We start from the raw sequence: 12032 nt of genomic DNA, 5'->3' as shown, positions 1-12032 counted from the left end.
GTAGACTGCAGGATGGCGCTGAGCCTGGACTTCCATGGGTCCCTTTGGGAGAAGCGGAAGTCAGGGAAAGAGCAAATGGACGTTCTCTTCATTCTTAACCCAATCCTGACCGAGAGAACCGCCGTCCCACCCCACACTCTGGCCTCACGGCTCCAGGGGGCACAGCTTGGTGTCAACGGCTGGGACGTCACTCCTCAGCACAGCGTGCCAGAGCAGTGGACCAAGGCTTCAAGGGCTGCCACGAGAGGCGTCGTCTCGGGGGCCGCTTGCCGCGACGATGCTCATGCACCACTGCACAGATGCAGGCCCGGAAGCGGCTCTCCCGGCCCCGGCCAACACCCTGACGGCAACATCATGAGAGGCCCCGAGCCCAGACCACCTGGATGAATCACCCCCAGATCCCGCCCCACGGAAACCGTGGCATGATAAACTGATAAACGTTTGTTGTCAGTAAACCTCACCCCCAACATGGGGCTCGAACTCCTGACTCCAAGATCAAGAGTCACAGTCTCCACCAACTGAGCCTACCAGGTGCCTCTAATAAATGTTTTAATCTGCTAACATCCGAAATAATTTGCTATGCATCATCCGCTCACTCATTTATACGCAGACCCCACCCGGTGTTCTGTTCCCTTCCAGGCACCACACTTTACTATCGGGGGCCCATCTGGCCCCTTCTCTCCACCTCTTCCAGGCCCCCCACCCTTTCTGTAGCGGCCAGGTGCCCGCCGCCGATCTCCCCTCGCCCCCAGTGGCCACCTGTGCCCCGTCAGTTGGGGTGCTGATCCAGCGTCTGCAAGGGCAAAAGAGCACCGGAGTTCACTGTCTGCCCAGGAAAACCCTGACTTCGCCTCTGCTTCGACCCTCCCCCCTGCCCCCACCCCACCCCAGCCCCCTGTGAAAGCCCATCTTTTTCCCCTGATCCCATGTGATGCTGGCCCCCCTCCCCTCCCGCCCGGCTGCACGGCCCAAGGCCTGCTGCTGGAACAGGCCCCCCTTGCCCGCCCTCCAGCCTCTCCTGTTTCTCCCGCCTCTCTGCGGGCTCGCCAGGAGACCTCCCCTGCCCGCCGCCCCCACTCCATGAAATAAATCACTCAGCAAGCCTACAGGAAATTTAATAAGCTCGGCCTCTTTTTTTTCCTTTCTGTCTGTGGACTTTTTGTTAGGTTTTCATGGGAAGAGGTGTTTGTGAGAAAACTGTTTGCGGTGATGATATCGTGTGTTCCCTTAGCTTTAGTAACATGCACAGAGGAACAGGGAGTTGGGGACCCCTCAGGGCGCCGGGCGGGGTTGCTGATAAACATGGGTGATACCCGGGAAAACAGATAAAGATTCAAAGATTCAAGAAACAAACCTCCAGCCACCTACAACTTGTATAATTTAAAACTAACACAGGTCTGGGGCGCCTGGGTGGCTCGGTTGGTTGGGCATCCAACTCTGGATTTTAGTTCGGGTCATGAATGATCTCACAGTTTGTGGGTCTGAGTTGGGCTCTGGGTTGACAGTGCAGAGCCTGCTTGGGATTCTCTCTCTCCCTCTCTCTCTGTCCCTCCCCTGCTCGTGTGCACACACTCTCAAAATAAATAAGTAAAATGAAAATTTAAAAAGTAAGCTTAATGCAGGTCCTAAATGCCATGGGGGCTCTCAGACTGGAGCCCGTAACGGAAAAAGTACATTCGTGGGAAAACTGGGAAACCTGAACGAGGTTGGCGCAAGTGCTGTGACCACATTCATTTTCTGGTCTGCATCTTTGCCCGGTGATTACTTGAGGGGAAGCTGGTGCAGCGTGTGCAGGGACCTGCCATGCCGTCTTTGCAAGTAAAATTGTTCCCAAATCATTGATTTTATGTTTTTAATGTTTTTAAATTTTATCCTGTGTAAAAAAATTTTTTTTAATGTTTATTTATTTTGTTTTTTTTTTTTTAATTTTTTTTTTCAACGTTTATTTATTTTTGGGACAGAGAGAGACAGAGCATGAACGGGGAAGGGGCAGAGAGAGAGGGAGACACAGAATCGGAAGCAGGCTCCAGGCTCTGAGCCATCAGCCCAGAGCCCGACGCGGGGCTCGAACTCACGGAGCGCGAGGTCGTGACCTGAGCTGAAGTCGGACGCTTAACCGACTGCGCCACCCAGGCGCCCCTAATGTTTATTTATTTTGAAAGATAGAGGATGAGCAGGGAAGGGGCAGAGAGAGGGGGAGAGGGAATCCCAAATAGGCTCCCCGACATCAGCAATGAACCCAACACAGGGCTAGAACTCATGAACTGTGAGACCATGACCTGAGCTGAAATCAAGAGTCGGCCACTTAACTGACTGAGCCACCTGGGCGCCAGAGAGAGGGAGTGCAAGTGGGGGAGGGGCAGAGAGAGAGGGAGAGAGAATCAGAATCCTAAGCAGGCTCCATGCGGTCAGCAGAGAGCCTGACGTGGGGCTCAAACTCACAAACTGTGCGATCATGACCTGAGCCGAAGTCCAACGCTCAACCGAACTGAGCCACCAGGTGCCCCCCCCGCCAAATCATTGATTTTAATTAATAGAGGTAGAGTAGGAAAAACAAAGCCTTATCCAGGTATGAGCCAGCAGCCCAGAATATATTATCCTTTGCATTAATTTTAGAGCCATGAATGTTAAAATACATAGCTGGGGACAGCTGTGTCCCGTCTCTACTCACGTGGACAAGGAGAGGAGCAGCCATGAGCAGAAAGGTCACGCCTGCCACCAGTTTATAGATGAAGAAACTGAGGCTTGGAGAGACTCCCTCTCTCTGCCTCTGTCTCTCTGCCTCCCCTCCTCCTCTTCCTCACACACACAGTTCTTTTGATCCCAGCGATGTCCCCCACTTCGCTGGTGGCTTCTCTGTCGCGAAATGGGCCCCTGCCACCCCAGGACCCTGCTGTCCAGGTACAGCAGGTGAGCCTCCCAAGATGGGGTTCTCAGCTCCCCATGCACCAGCCACACCCCTCGGTAAGAGTCACGCGTCCCAGAAGCACACGGCGGCCCCCACACGCACCTTGCCTGTAGCGCGTGGATGACGAGGCCCAGACACAGGCATCTGCTTCCCCTGCCTCTGTTCCCCTCCAGGACGGGCAGGGCTCACCCGGCCGCGGTCAGAGGAGCGCCCGCCTCTGCCCGGTCCCTCCCGGGTTCCTCCCAGTCCCTCCCAGGGCATCAGACTCTCCCCCCACAGCAGTGATCGCAGTGATCGCGGGAGGGGGATGCTCTGTCTTCAGGCCGCACTCAGAGCAGGCTGTTCCGAACAGGAGTTCCCAGCCTTAGCGGAAGGCCGCTCACCACGCTGCAGACCCTCCAAACCCCGCCCTGCACACGGAGTGAACTTGGGGCCACATGCACGTCAAGGACGGAGCTCAAAGCCGGGATGGGCTGCGGGCTTCACTGGCCTCAGTCCACGCACCGCGGTCAGATCAGTGCCTACGTCTGACGTCTTGTGTGCGAGGGCCGCGTGCCGCCACGTCTCCTGGGGACCGCCGTGGCCTGGCTCTCCGATCCACGCGAGCCGCGGTGGCCGCCATCCCCGTTCTCCAGGCCGGGAGGCTAGTGAGGAGTTCACACACGTGATGCCTCACACAACCGCGTACAAAATCAGACAGCATCTCCCAGTGCAATCACAAACACAACACAGACACACACAGGCTCACGTGCGTGGTCGCACACTGAGTGACACAGCCACGCACAGCCACCCCACAAACACTCCGGGACACAACTACACACGGTCACGCGTGACTGTACATCCTCACACAGCCACACAAGAGCACACACTGTTGCCATACAGCCACACGCGACTGCACAACCTCACACACGAGGTGGCAGCGACACAGACGCACAGTCTCACACAGCACCCCGGTCAGGCCTGCGGGCAGGTGGCACGGGCTCTGGGTCCGCGGCCACGCGCAGAACCTGAGTCCACTCACCTGCAGGGTTCCCGAGGCTGTCCCTGCACGTGGCAATGAGGCTTGCGTTTAATGTGAACACACAGTCCCCCAAAGCCCACACCTTCCCCCGTGGGGTCCAGGGAGCCTGCGAACCCTGAGATGTGGCCCCTGTGGCCCGGCCACCCTCAGCCATTTCAGGGGCAAAGCGAGTACTTCTGACCGGACCGCAGAACTCCAGTGACAGCCTGCCCTTGGTGCCAGGGTGGCTTTCCTGCCACACAGAAAACAGAACCCTCACCCCTTCAGACCACACCCTTCCTAACGTGGCCCCGGTACCCTTGTCGTTTGTCACTTCCAGGGAATCAGATGCTGACCGGAGGGCCGGGCGCCCCACAGCCCTCACTGCCTCTGTCCCGGGTCCCTCCCGCACTCCCCTCCGCCCGGGGCTCCAGCTTAGCGTGAACGGAGGGCGGGGAAACGGCGCCCTTGGCTGCCGGGACACGCAGTGCAACTGGCCTCGTCGCCGCGACCCCCGGGCCTCCCCTCCCCGCCACCTGTCCAGCCGGCTCCGCGGCGGCTCTGCCCCACCTGCCGCGCAGTGCCGCCCCGGGGGGCCACCGCGCAGAGGGGCCGTCCCAGCCCTTCCAGGGACCCAGACTCACCGAGCCGCGGAGCCGCGCAGGGGCTGAGGCCGCGCCAGAGCCGCCACCACCGCCGGCCAGCGGAGCCCAGCGAGCCGCCAGCACCAGGGAGGCGGGGCGGGGCGGGGGGCGCGGCCTCCCTCCTCCCCCTCGGGCGCAGGTGGAGGGTGAGGCCAGGGGCGGGCGAGTCCAGGACGGGGCCTGGGTGGGGGTGGGGGGTGGGGTGGGGGGGGGGGGGGGGGGGGTCTCGGGGAAGGGGTGTGTGAGTAACTGCCATAGTTTAAAAAACCCACTTGATTTCAGAAGTTTCAGATTTACGGAAGAGCTGTGGAGAGCGCCAATTACTCTGCACCCCGTTTTCTCCGTGAGTGACGCGCCATCACAATTAACGAACCGATAGTGACACATTGTTAGTTAGCGAACATCCGCACTTTATTCATTTTCTGGCCCAGGTCCCCCAGGCTGAGGCACTTTCTCAGGCCCCTCGATTCCGAAGCCGTGGGCAGTCAGGAAAGGGCTGGTCAGGACGGGGGGAGGGGGGCGTTTGTCGTGGCCAGGCTGGGGCAGGGGCCTGGCCTCAGTTTTGACACGCTTGCCACAGCCACGCTGGGACCCTCGGCCTCCCCACCTGCTTGCTTCTCCCTCACCGGCCCTGGGGGGGACACATCTTCATCTCTGCTCAGGACACTCGGGGGATGTTTTCTGAATTGTCTCCAGGGACCAGCTGTCTTACTACCATTGGTGGCATCGTCTTTCATGTCCTAAGTGGCGACTGACTTTTGTGGGAAACGCCATAAGCCATGGGGAGCCAAGCATGGTGCTAGAGGGAGAGCAATCCTCCGGGTCCCGGCTGCCTGCAGCATGGTCCCGTTTCCTGAGCACATGCAGGGAGGCCCTGGAGAAGCAGCCGTCACACCACTGGCAGAAGCAACAGCTACAGCCCCAGAGGGAGCATAGGGGCATGACCGAGGTCACTCCTCCAGCATGTAAGCCAAGACTGCAGACCTGGGCTCTTCCCACTGCTGCACCTGTCCTTGAGCTACGACAGCTGTGGGGGGAGGGGGGGTCTCCCTCCCCTCCCCCCACCAGGACAGGTGCCACTATGCCCTTTCTAGGACTCTTGCCCCCTCACCTTCTGGTGACACCGGCCATGCCTTCCCCATGGGGCCAAGAGACCCCTGCCCCTCTCCTGCCCTCCCAGCAGCCATGCTGATCTCCCCACTACAGGCCTCACCTGTCTCCTCCAAGTTCCCTTCCCAAAGACAAAGACAGGTGTGGACTCGTGTCCTGTCCCTCCTCTCCAGGGTCAGCCACCTGGGGCAGAGTGGGGTCTGAGCCTCGCACGTGAATCCCCGGTGGAGGCGGGGGCCTGGCACACAGCAGGCGCTCAATGAAGGCTGATGGAATGAACGAGTCATGGAAACCAAATAAGCTCTGGGGCTTTAGTGGAAGAACACTGCTGTCCTCACGGCCCCGAGCCAACTACAGAGCCCGCACTCCAGCACCGAGCCGAGCCCCGCCACAGGGCAGGAGCACTGTCCCCCCTGCGCCCACCCGCAGCTCTGCGCGTGGGGCCCTCCCTGCCCTCACGAAGGACGCTGGGCCCCCGGCCCCCGCGGCCTGGCCGAGACCACTGAGCACCCGGTGTCGGGACCATCTCGGAGGAGCGACGCGTCTCTGCTGCGTCTCCGCCAGCCCCGCGCAGCCAAGTGGACCGGCCTCGGGAGCCTCGCCTTCTCTCTCTGCAGCAGAGCAGAGGCACCGCTCACACCGTGGGCGGCACAGCCGGGGGTGGGCCCGCCGCCCTTGGAAGATGCTGGCAAAGAAAGGGCTTCACTGTGTTGACTAGTTGAAAAATACCAAAAGGAGGCTATCACGTGACCTCTGAACACCACTCGGAAGCCACATCTCTGTGTCCGTCAGCGCCCTGGCCACGGGCACGCCTGCCCGCCACGTGCTGTGACACTTGGGTTATGGCAGCAGGGCTGAGTTGTGGCAGGGACTGGGTGGCCTGGAAGACCCCAAACACGCTGGCTGGCTCTTCACAAAGTCTGCGGGGTGCGGATCCCCGCCACGCTGCTTAGATCACCACGGACACGCGATGGCCCGGAACACGGGGTGGACTGAGCGCTGACTGGGCTTCCTTCGACCCTCCAGTGCCAGGAAATAGGGCAGCAGCCCTGCTCGGCTCCAGTGGGCGGTACGGACGCGCTCCCCGGGGCGGTGTGGCCATCCTCGCGGACCAGGCCACTCTCATCCTGCCGGGCCGGGCTCTGCCAGCTGCCACACTGTGGGAAACATGAGAGCCAAGCAACAACTATCAAAAGCTGTGTCAGGGCGCCTGGGGGGGCTCAGTCGGTTGAACGCCCAACTCTGGTCATGATCTCGCGGCTCCTGGGTTCCAACCCCGCGGCGGGCTCTGTGCCGACAGCTCAGAGCCTGGAGTGGAGTGTGCTTAGGATTCTGTCTCTGTCTCTCTCTGTCCCTCCCCCACTCATGCTCTGTTTCCCTTCAAAAATACAGAAGGCAAAAACTGCAAATGGACACTTCAGGAACTAACAGCCGCCTTGAATTCCTTGATGTTTGTCAAACACAGAAGACAGAGAGAAATCCCGGCTCCTACACCGACGTACAAAATGGCTTAGAGTAAGGTGTGGGCCGATGTGCAAAGGGGGCCACTCAGGCCTGGCACCCCGGCCGCCCAGGGCTGCACCCCAGCTCCGGCCTCCGAGTCAGGGGCTCTCTGGGGTCGGCAGGTCCAGCTGGTCTCCCTCCCAGGTCACCTGTTTTTTTAAGAGACACACAGAAACAGGTGGAAAACGTTCTCTTTTTTTTTTTTTTTTTGGAATAACCATTTCTTCTAGAGAAGCATGGCTGACAAAGGCTGTGAGTCTGTCTGGTGCTGGTATTTTCTGGAATGGATCATGGTTGACCCCCCGCCTGCTGTCTACAACTGATCAGCAGACACGTCGGGGACAGAGCTGGGACCGTGCGGCTGGAGGGTCTATGTCTTTCTGAACTTGAGTCTGTAAGCTGCGTGGACGGGCATGGCCCTGGCACGGGGGCCGCTGCACCGCGGCATTTCTGTCCTGACGTTCGGAGAACCCTGTCGGTGAGGTAGAAGACAAAATGCCGATTCCAGAATACTCTCCACGTTGCAGAAACTCCTGGGCGGTTTAAATAAAAAGTATGCTCGCCCGGCCGGTGGTGTCGCTAGAGGCCGGTCTGGGGTGGGGTTGAGAATGTGCAGATGCCGAGAGGACGGTGCCCCCCTCCCCAGTCCCTCTAAGCTGAAAGACCAAACGGAGCCCACACAGAAGACACAGCCGCCGTGGAGGGTGCGGCCTGGCACCCACCCGCCCCAACAAGGGTGGTCCGAGAGACTCACACCCAAGAGGTGACACTACGGAGCTCAACGAGTCATGGCCGTTTATTAAGAGGCGGAGAAGCTGGAGCGCAGGCATGGGCGGCCCTGGCTGCTGGAAGAGCCAGGCGGGCCCGAGAGGGGTGGCCCGTCACGCCGGGCGCCGCTTTCAGTCCCTGCCGACACAGAGGCAGGCCCGACACGGCCAGCCGGGCCCGCATCCTGAGTCCAGACATCCAGGGCCCAGGCGCCGGACTGGGCTCTGCTGGCCAGCGTCCCTGGGGACGCGCAGGCGCGGCACAGGAGAGAACCTGAGGGAAGTGGCGGCAAGGTAAGCACCAGATGTGGGCGGATCTGCAGCCATGGGCGGTCGGAGGCGGCACTTCCTGCCCTTTCTGAGGAACCACCGAGTTGACAGGCAAGACCGTGGAGCTGGGCGCTCCACACGGGTGACCTCGTCGGTCCGGGGGCTCACGGCAGCCACTCGAGCTGGGAGCAGGAGCTGGAGAGGGTCCAGGGTGCAGCTGGGCTCTGCTCAAGGAGGAGGAAGAGCGGGGACATCGGCCAGACCAGAGCACCAAGTTGGGGGGGGAGGGCCGAGCACATCCAGTCTCGGGGTCTCTCGGCGCAGAGGGGCGGCAGCGAGGGCCCGAGAGTCTGCGCCATCATCTAGGCCGAGGTGCCTACTGGGCCTGTGGGTTCAGGGGTGCGGCTGGCTGGGCTCGTGGGCTCCTGCGGGGGTGCTCTGGCCCCGGTCTCCTCGGGCGCAGACAATGCCGCGGGCTCCTTCGTGGGCAGGGAGCACTTGGCCAGTCCTTCGCCTGGAGGCGGCTGGGAGAGGCCAGTGTCTGAGTCCATCTGGGGCTGGGGGCCGTCGGCTGAAGACGCCGCCCAAGGAGACTGAGGTAGGTCCTTCTGTAAGAGAAGAGGCCACAGTCAGGCGTGGGACGAGGACAGGAAAGCCCGGGGACAGTGGACAGGGGAGGGCAGATGAGTCACCGTCCCCCGAGGGTCCAGCTCCAGACCCAGGAGCCACCTTCCCTTGGGGCCAAGTAGCACCAGCCAGAAGGCGGGACCACAGGCCGGTGACCCAATGCAGAAACGCTGAGCCTTGTTCCCCTGCCTCCTGAAGCTTCCAGAACTTTGCCCTGTGGCAAAGCCAGCACTCCTCGGGACTGAGAGCCTCTGAGGACGGTGGGCGATGAAGCCGGGAGCGTTTCCCCGAGGGCCCCGCGGGAGGGCCCAAGGCCCTATCATCGGTTACGTTATCTGGTTCATCTATCAGGTTAACCTGGGGCCCTGCTCCGTTCGGCGCCTCTAGGCCAGGACGGAGAGGGTGCGAGTTTCAACTTCCACAAAACCTGGCACGGTAACACCACACTCAACCAGCAGCGCTCCAGAGGGACACATGTCACACTCAGGAGCTCCTGTAACTGACAAGGCTGGTCCCGGTGTCGCCCGCCTCTGTGTGCTACTGACAGGGCAGCAGAGGCAGCCGCAGCCTTTCCATACCCGCAGGGCGTCAGCTCTGTCCCTGCGCCACTGAAACACGTGCCCTCGTCCCATCGAATGTGCTGCGCTGCACCAAGAGTGGCCTCCGTCCCTCTCCTCTTCTGTCTCAAAAACCAGGAACAGCAAGCCACTGGCCGAACTTGGTTCCTCCACCTGGCCTTGCACAGTTTGCCCCCGGGCCCCCTGCCCTTTCCCCGTCCTGGGTGGACAGCCCCCACCCTGGCAGAGGACCTCAGTGGCCCCCCCGGCTCGGCACTGTGTTCCCAAGGGCTGAAGCAGCCGGCAGCCAGTATCCCATCACATGGGGTGTCACGGTCCCTCGGGACTGGCACCTTTAGTAAAGGGCTGTTAGCACCATCCTCAAGCCACACCCAGTGGGACGGCACAAGCGCGTCCCCTCTGCTGGGACGGCTCGGACCCTTCAGAGCCACACGGACAGGACACCAAACAGAAGCTTCTGGGAACGGGGACAGAGGCCGCGGGGTTTAGTCGTGAAACTACGAGGTTTTACTCAACTTTAACTCTAGTTAGGGCTTATTGGGTTATTATTTCTCGCAGACAGTCATAGCAAACGGGTATTCACCGCAAAGCCGCTGCCCGTCCAGAACATGCCCAGCTCCCTGCGCCAGAGCGCTAGGGCGCAGCTTATCATCAGCGTGCAGGGCACCAGGTAGAGGAGGGCGGGCTGGCCGCGCTGCATGAGGGCCAGCGCCATGAACGTCACCAGGAGGCCGATCCCGTAGGCTGCAGGGAGAGACGGGCGGCGTGTTACCCCCACGGGTGGCCCCGTGGCCCAGCACCCGCCTGCGGCCGGGATGCCGGAACGGGGACTGGAGAGGCGGGGCGCCCGCCACACGGTAGCACATGGGGCACCCGGGGCAGGCAGGGGGCTGCCTGCCTGCGCACGGATGCGCCCGCGTCTTCCGGCACACACACCCCTGCCCGGTCCCACCGGGCACCAGCGAGACGGCGGGAATGAGCAAGGCTCCATGGCTGCGCCCCGGGTCTGGAGCCACAGGGGCAGCGAGAGAAAGGCCCGTTAACTGCCTGAGCACCTGTCTGCTCAGCCTTTAGCTAGGAAGAGAATTCTGGAGAAGAGTAACGTCCGCACAAAGTTACAAAAGCAAACATCCGTAACCAAGCTGTGATCGTTCAAAAGGCTGTTTCCATTCTCATGAGATACCCGACGGAGCCCCGAGGGGCGAAGGTCCGAATAAATCCCGCACATCGGTTCCATACGTGAGCGCCAGCATAGAAGGACGCGCGTTTGCGCACGCACACACACGTACTTGCACACACAGTCACGCACGCACACACTGCTGAACCCGAGGGCCGGCGTGCAGGCGCTCTTTGCGCTAATCCTGCAGCGGTAAATCCGCAACCGTCTCCTCGAGGAGTTTAGGCTACAGTAACCTCCTCCGAGATCGCGGCTCGCTCGGCGGTCCTCACCTCCGGGGAGAGCTGTGCGTCACTTACCGGCGGTCCACGGGAGCGGGCTGCGGCTGCGGAGGAGAAAGGCGCCCGCTGCCCGCAAGGTCCGCAGGCTCGACAAGGAACCACACACACAACCCGGCCAAGCGGCTCACACACACAAAGCCCTTGCAACGGTAGCTGAAGGATCAGTGTGGTGTGTAAAGCCCAAGGGAAGGTTTAGGGCCGGCAAAGGGGACGAGGGGGCGTGCCTGCAGCCGTAGCAGCCGGGGTGGGAAGACCCAGACGACCCCAAAGTACGCCCGGAAGGCCAGCCCCGGTCGTCCTAGTGCTACCAGGGGCATTTACAGGGCCTCGCCTCTGCCGGGGTGGGCTGCCGGGGCCTGTGCACGCGGCCCACGACGCGGCGGAGGGAGTCGTCAGGCAGCCCCTCCCCCAGCCTGGCTCCCCCATGGCGGGGGACACGCATGCACACGGACAGGCGCCATCGGGCAGGCCCGCTGCTCCTCCGGAAAGGCTGACCAGAGGTGAGCAGTCCGGCCGGTCTGGAAAACTCTCAAAGCAATCGGGCTCCACAGGACAGGTCGGTTCTGTAGCAATGGCTTTGGTAACCAAAGAAACAAGTGGGGGACAAGGACAGAAGGAAGGACAGAACAGATATAAGGAGGGCGCTTACCCACGGTGCAGGCTACAAAGTAGACCCTGGACGACTGCACCTGGATGTCGAACCTGTGGCAGTAGGCCACGAGCAGCCCTGCGGGGAGAAGGCACGTGGGCCCCGCGGCGTCCCGTGTGACGGCCGTCCCTGCTTTCAGACGGGGCTCGGCGGCCAGCCCGCCACCCGGGGGCAAACCCCGCCTGCTCCGCTCAGGCTCCACCCACTGGACGCTCCCAAGGCCGCCCACCTCGCACCCCAGTACCTGGCACCAGGATGTCCCCGAAGCCCAGGAGGGAGAAGGGCCGGTCACACAGGGCCAGCGGCGAGGCGTTCAGTCGGGGCACCTTCAGGACCATGGGGAGCTGGGGGGAGCAGGAAGTGCCATGTCTCAGGGGGCGCCGCGCGTGCCCAGCACTCTTCTCCGGGCAGCGCCCCGGCCGGGGGCCCCCTACGTACCTTCTCGTGGGTGGCCGAGTCCGAGGGCCCGGCTGCCACCTCCACCATGATGCTGTTCCCACTCTAACAAAGGGGGGGGG

At 61.7% G+C, this 12032-nt stretch overlaps 2 protein-coding genes across 2 annotated transcripts in view; both read right to left on the bottom strand.

Annotated features, from left to right (window-relative positions):
• Positions 1-4635, bottom strand: part of TMPRSS9 (transmembrane serine protease 9) — a 50224-nt gene extending 45589 nt beyond the window's left edge. The window contains exon 1 of the mRNA XM_040461774.1: positions 4553-4635. The gene's annotated coding sequence lies outside the window, so the exon portion shown is untranslated. The remainder of the gene's footprint in view (positions 1-4552) is intronic.
• Positions 4636-4941: 306 nt separating this feature from the next.
• The window catches only part of SPPL2B (signal peptide peptidase like 2B), a 20559-nt gene continuing 13468 nt past the window's right edge, over positions 4942-12032 (bottom strand). Inside the window, exons 9-13 of the mRNA XM_040461709.1 lie at positions 11953-12015; positions 11759-11858; positions 11515-11592; positions 9991-10151; positions 4942-8810 (exon numbers count right to left, since the gene is read on the bottom strand). Of these exons, the coding sequence (XP_040317643.1) occupies positions 8565-8810; positions 9991-10151; positions 11515-11592; positions 11759-11858; positions 11953-12015 (648 nt within the window). The 3' untranslated portion in view covers positions 4942-8564. The remainder of the gene's footprint in view (positions 8811-9990; positions 10152-11514; positions 11593-11758; positions 11859-11952; positions 12016-12032) is intronic.

Source organism: Herpailurus yagouaroundi, unplaced genomic scaffold (genome assembly GCF_014898765.1).
Source record: "Herpailurus yagouaroundi ecotype Mexico unplaced genomic scaffold, PumYag 295, whole genome shotgun sequence".
Lineage (NCBI taxonomy): Eukaryota > Metazoa > Chordata > Mammalia > Carnivora > Felidae > Herpailurus > Herpailurus yagouaroundi.
This window is presented reverse-complemented; position numbering and strand designations above follow the sequence as displayed.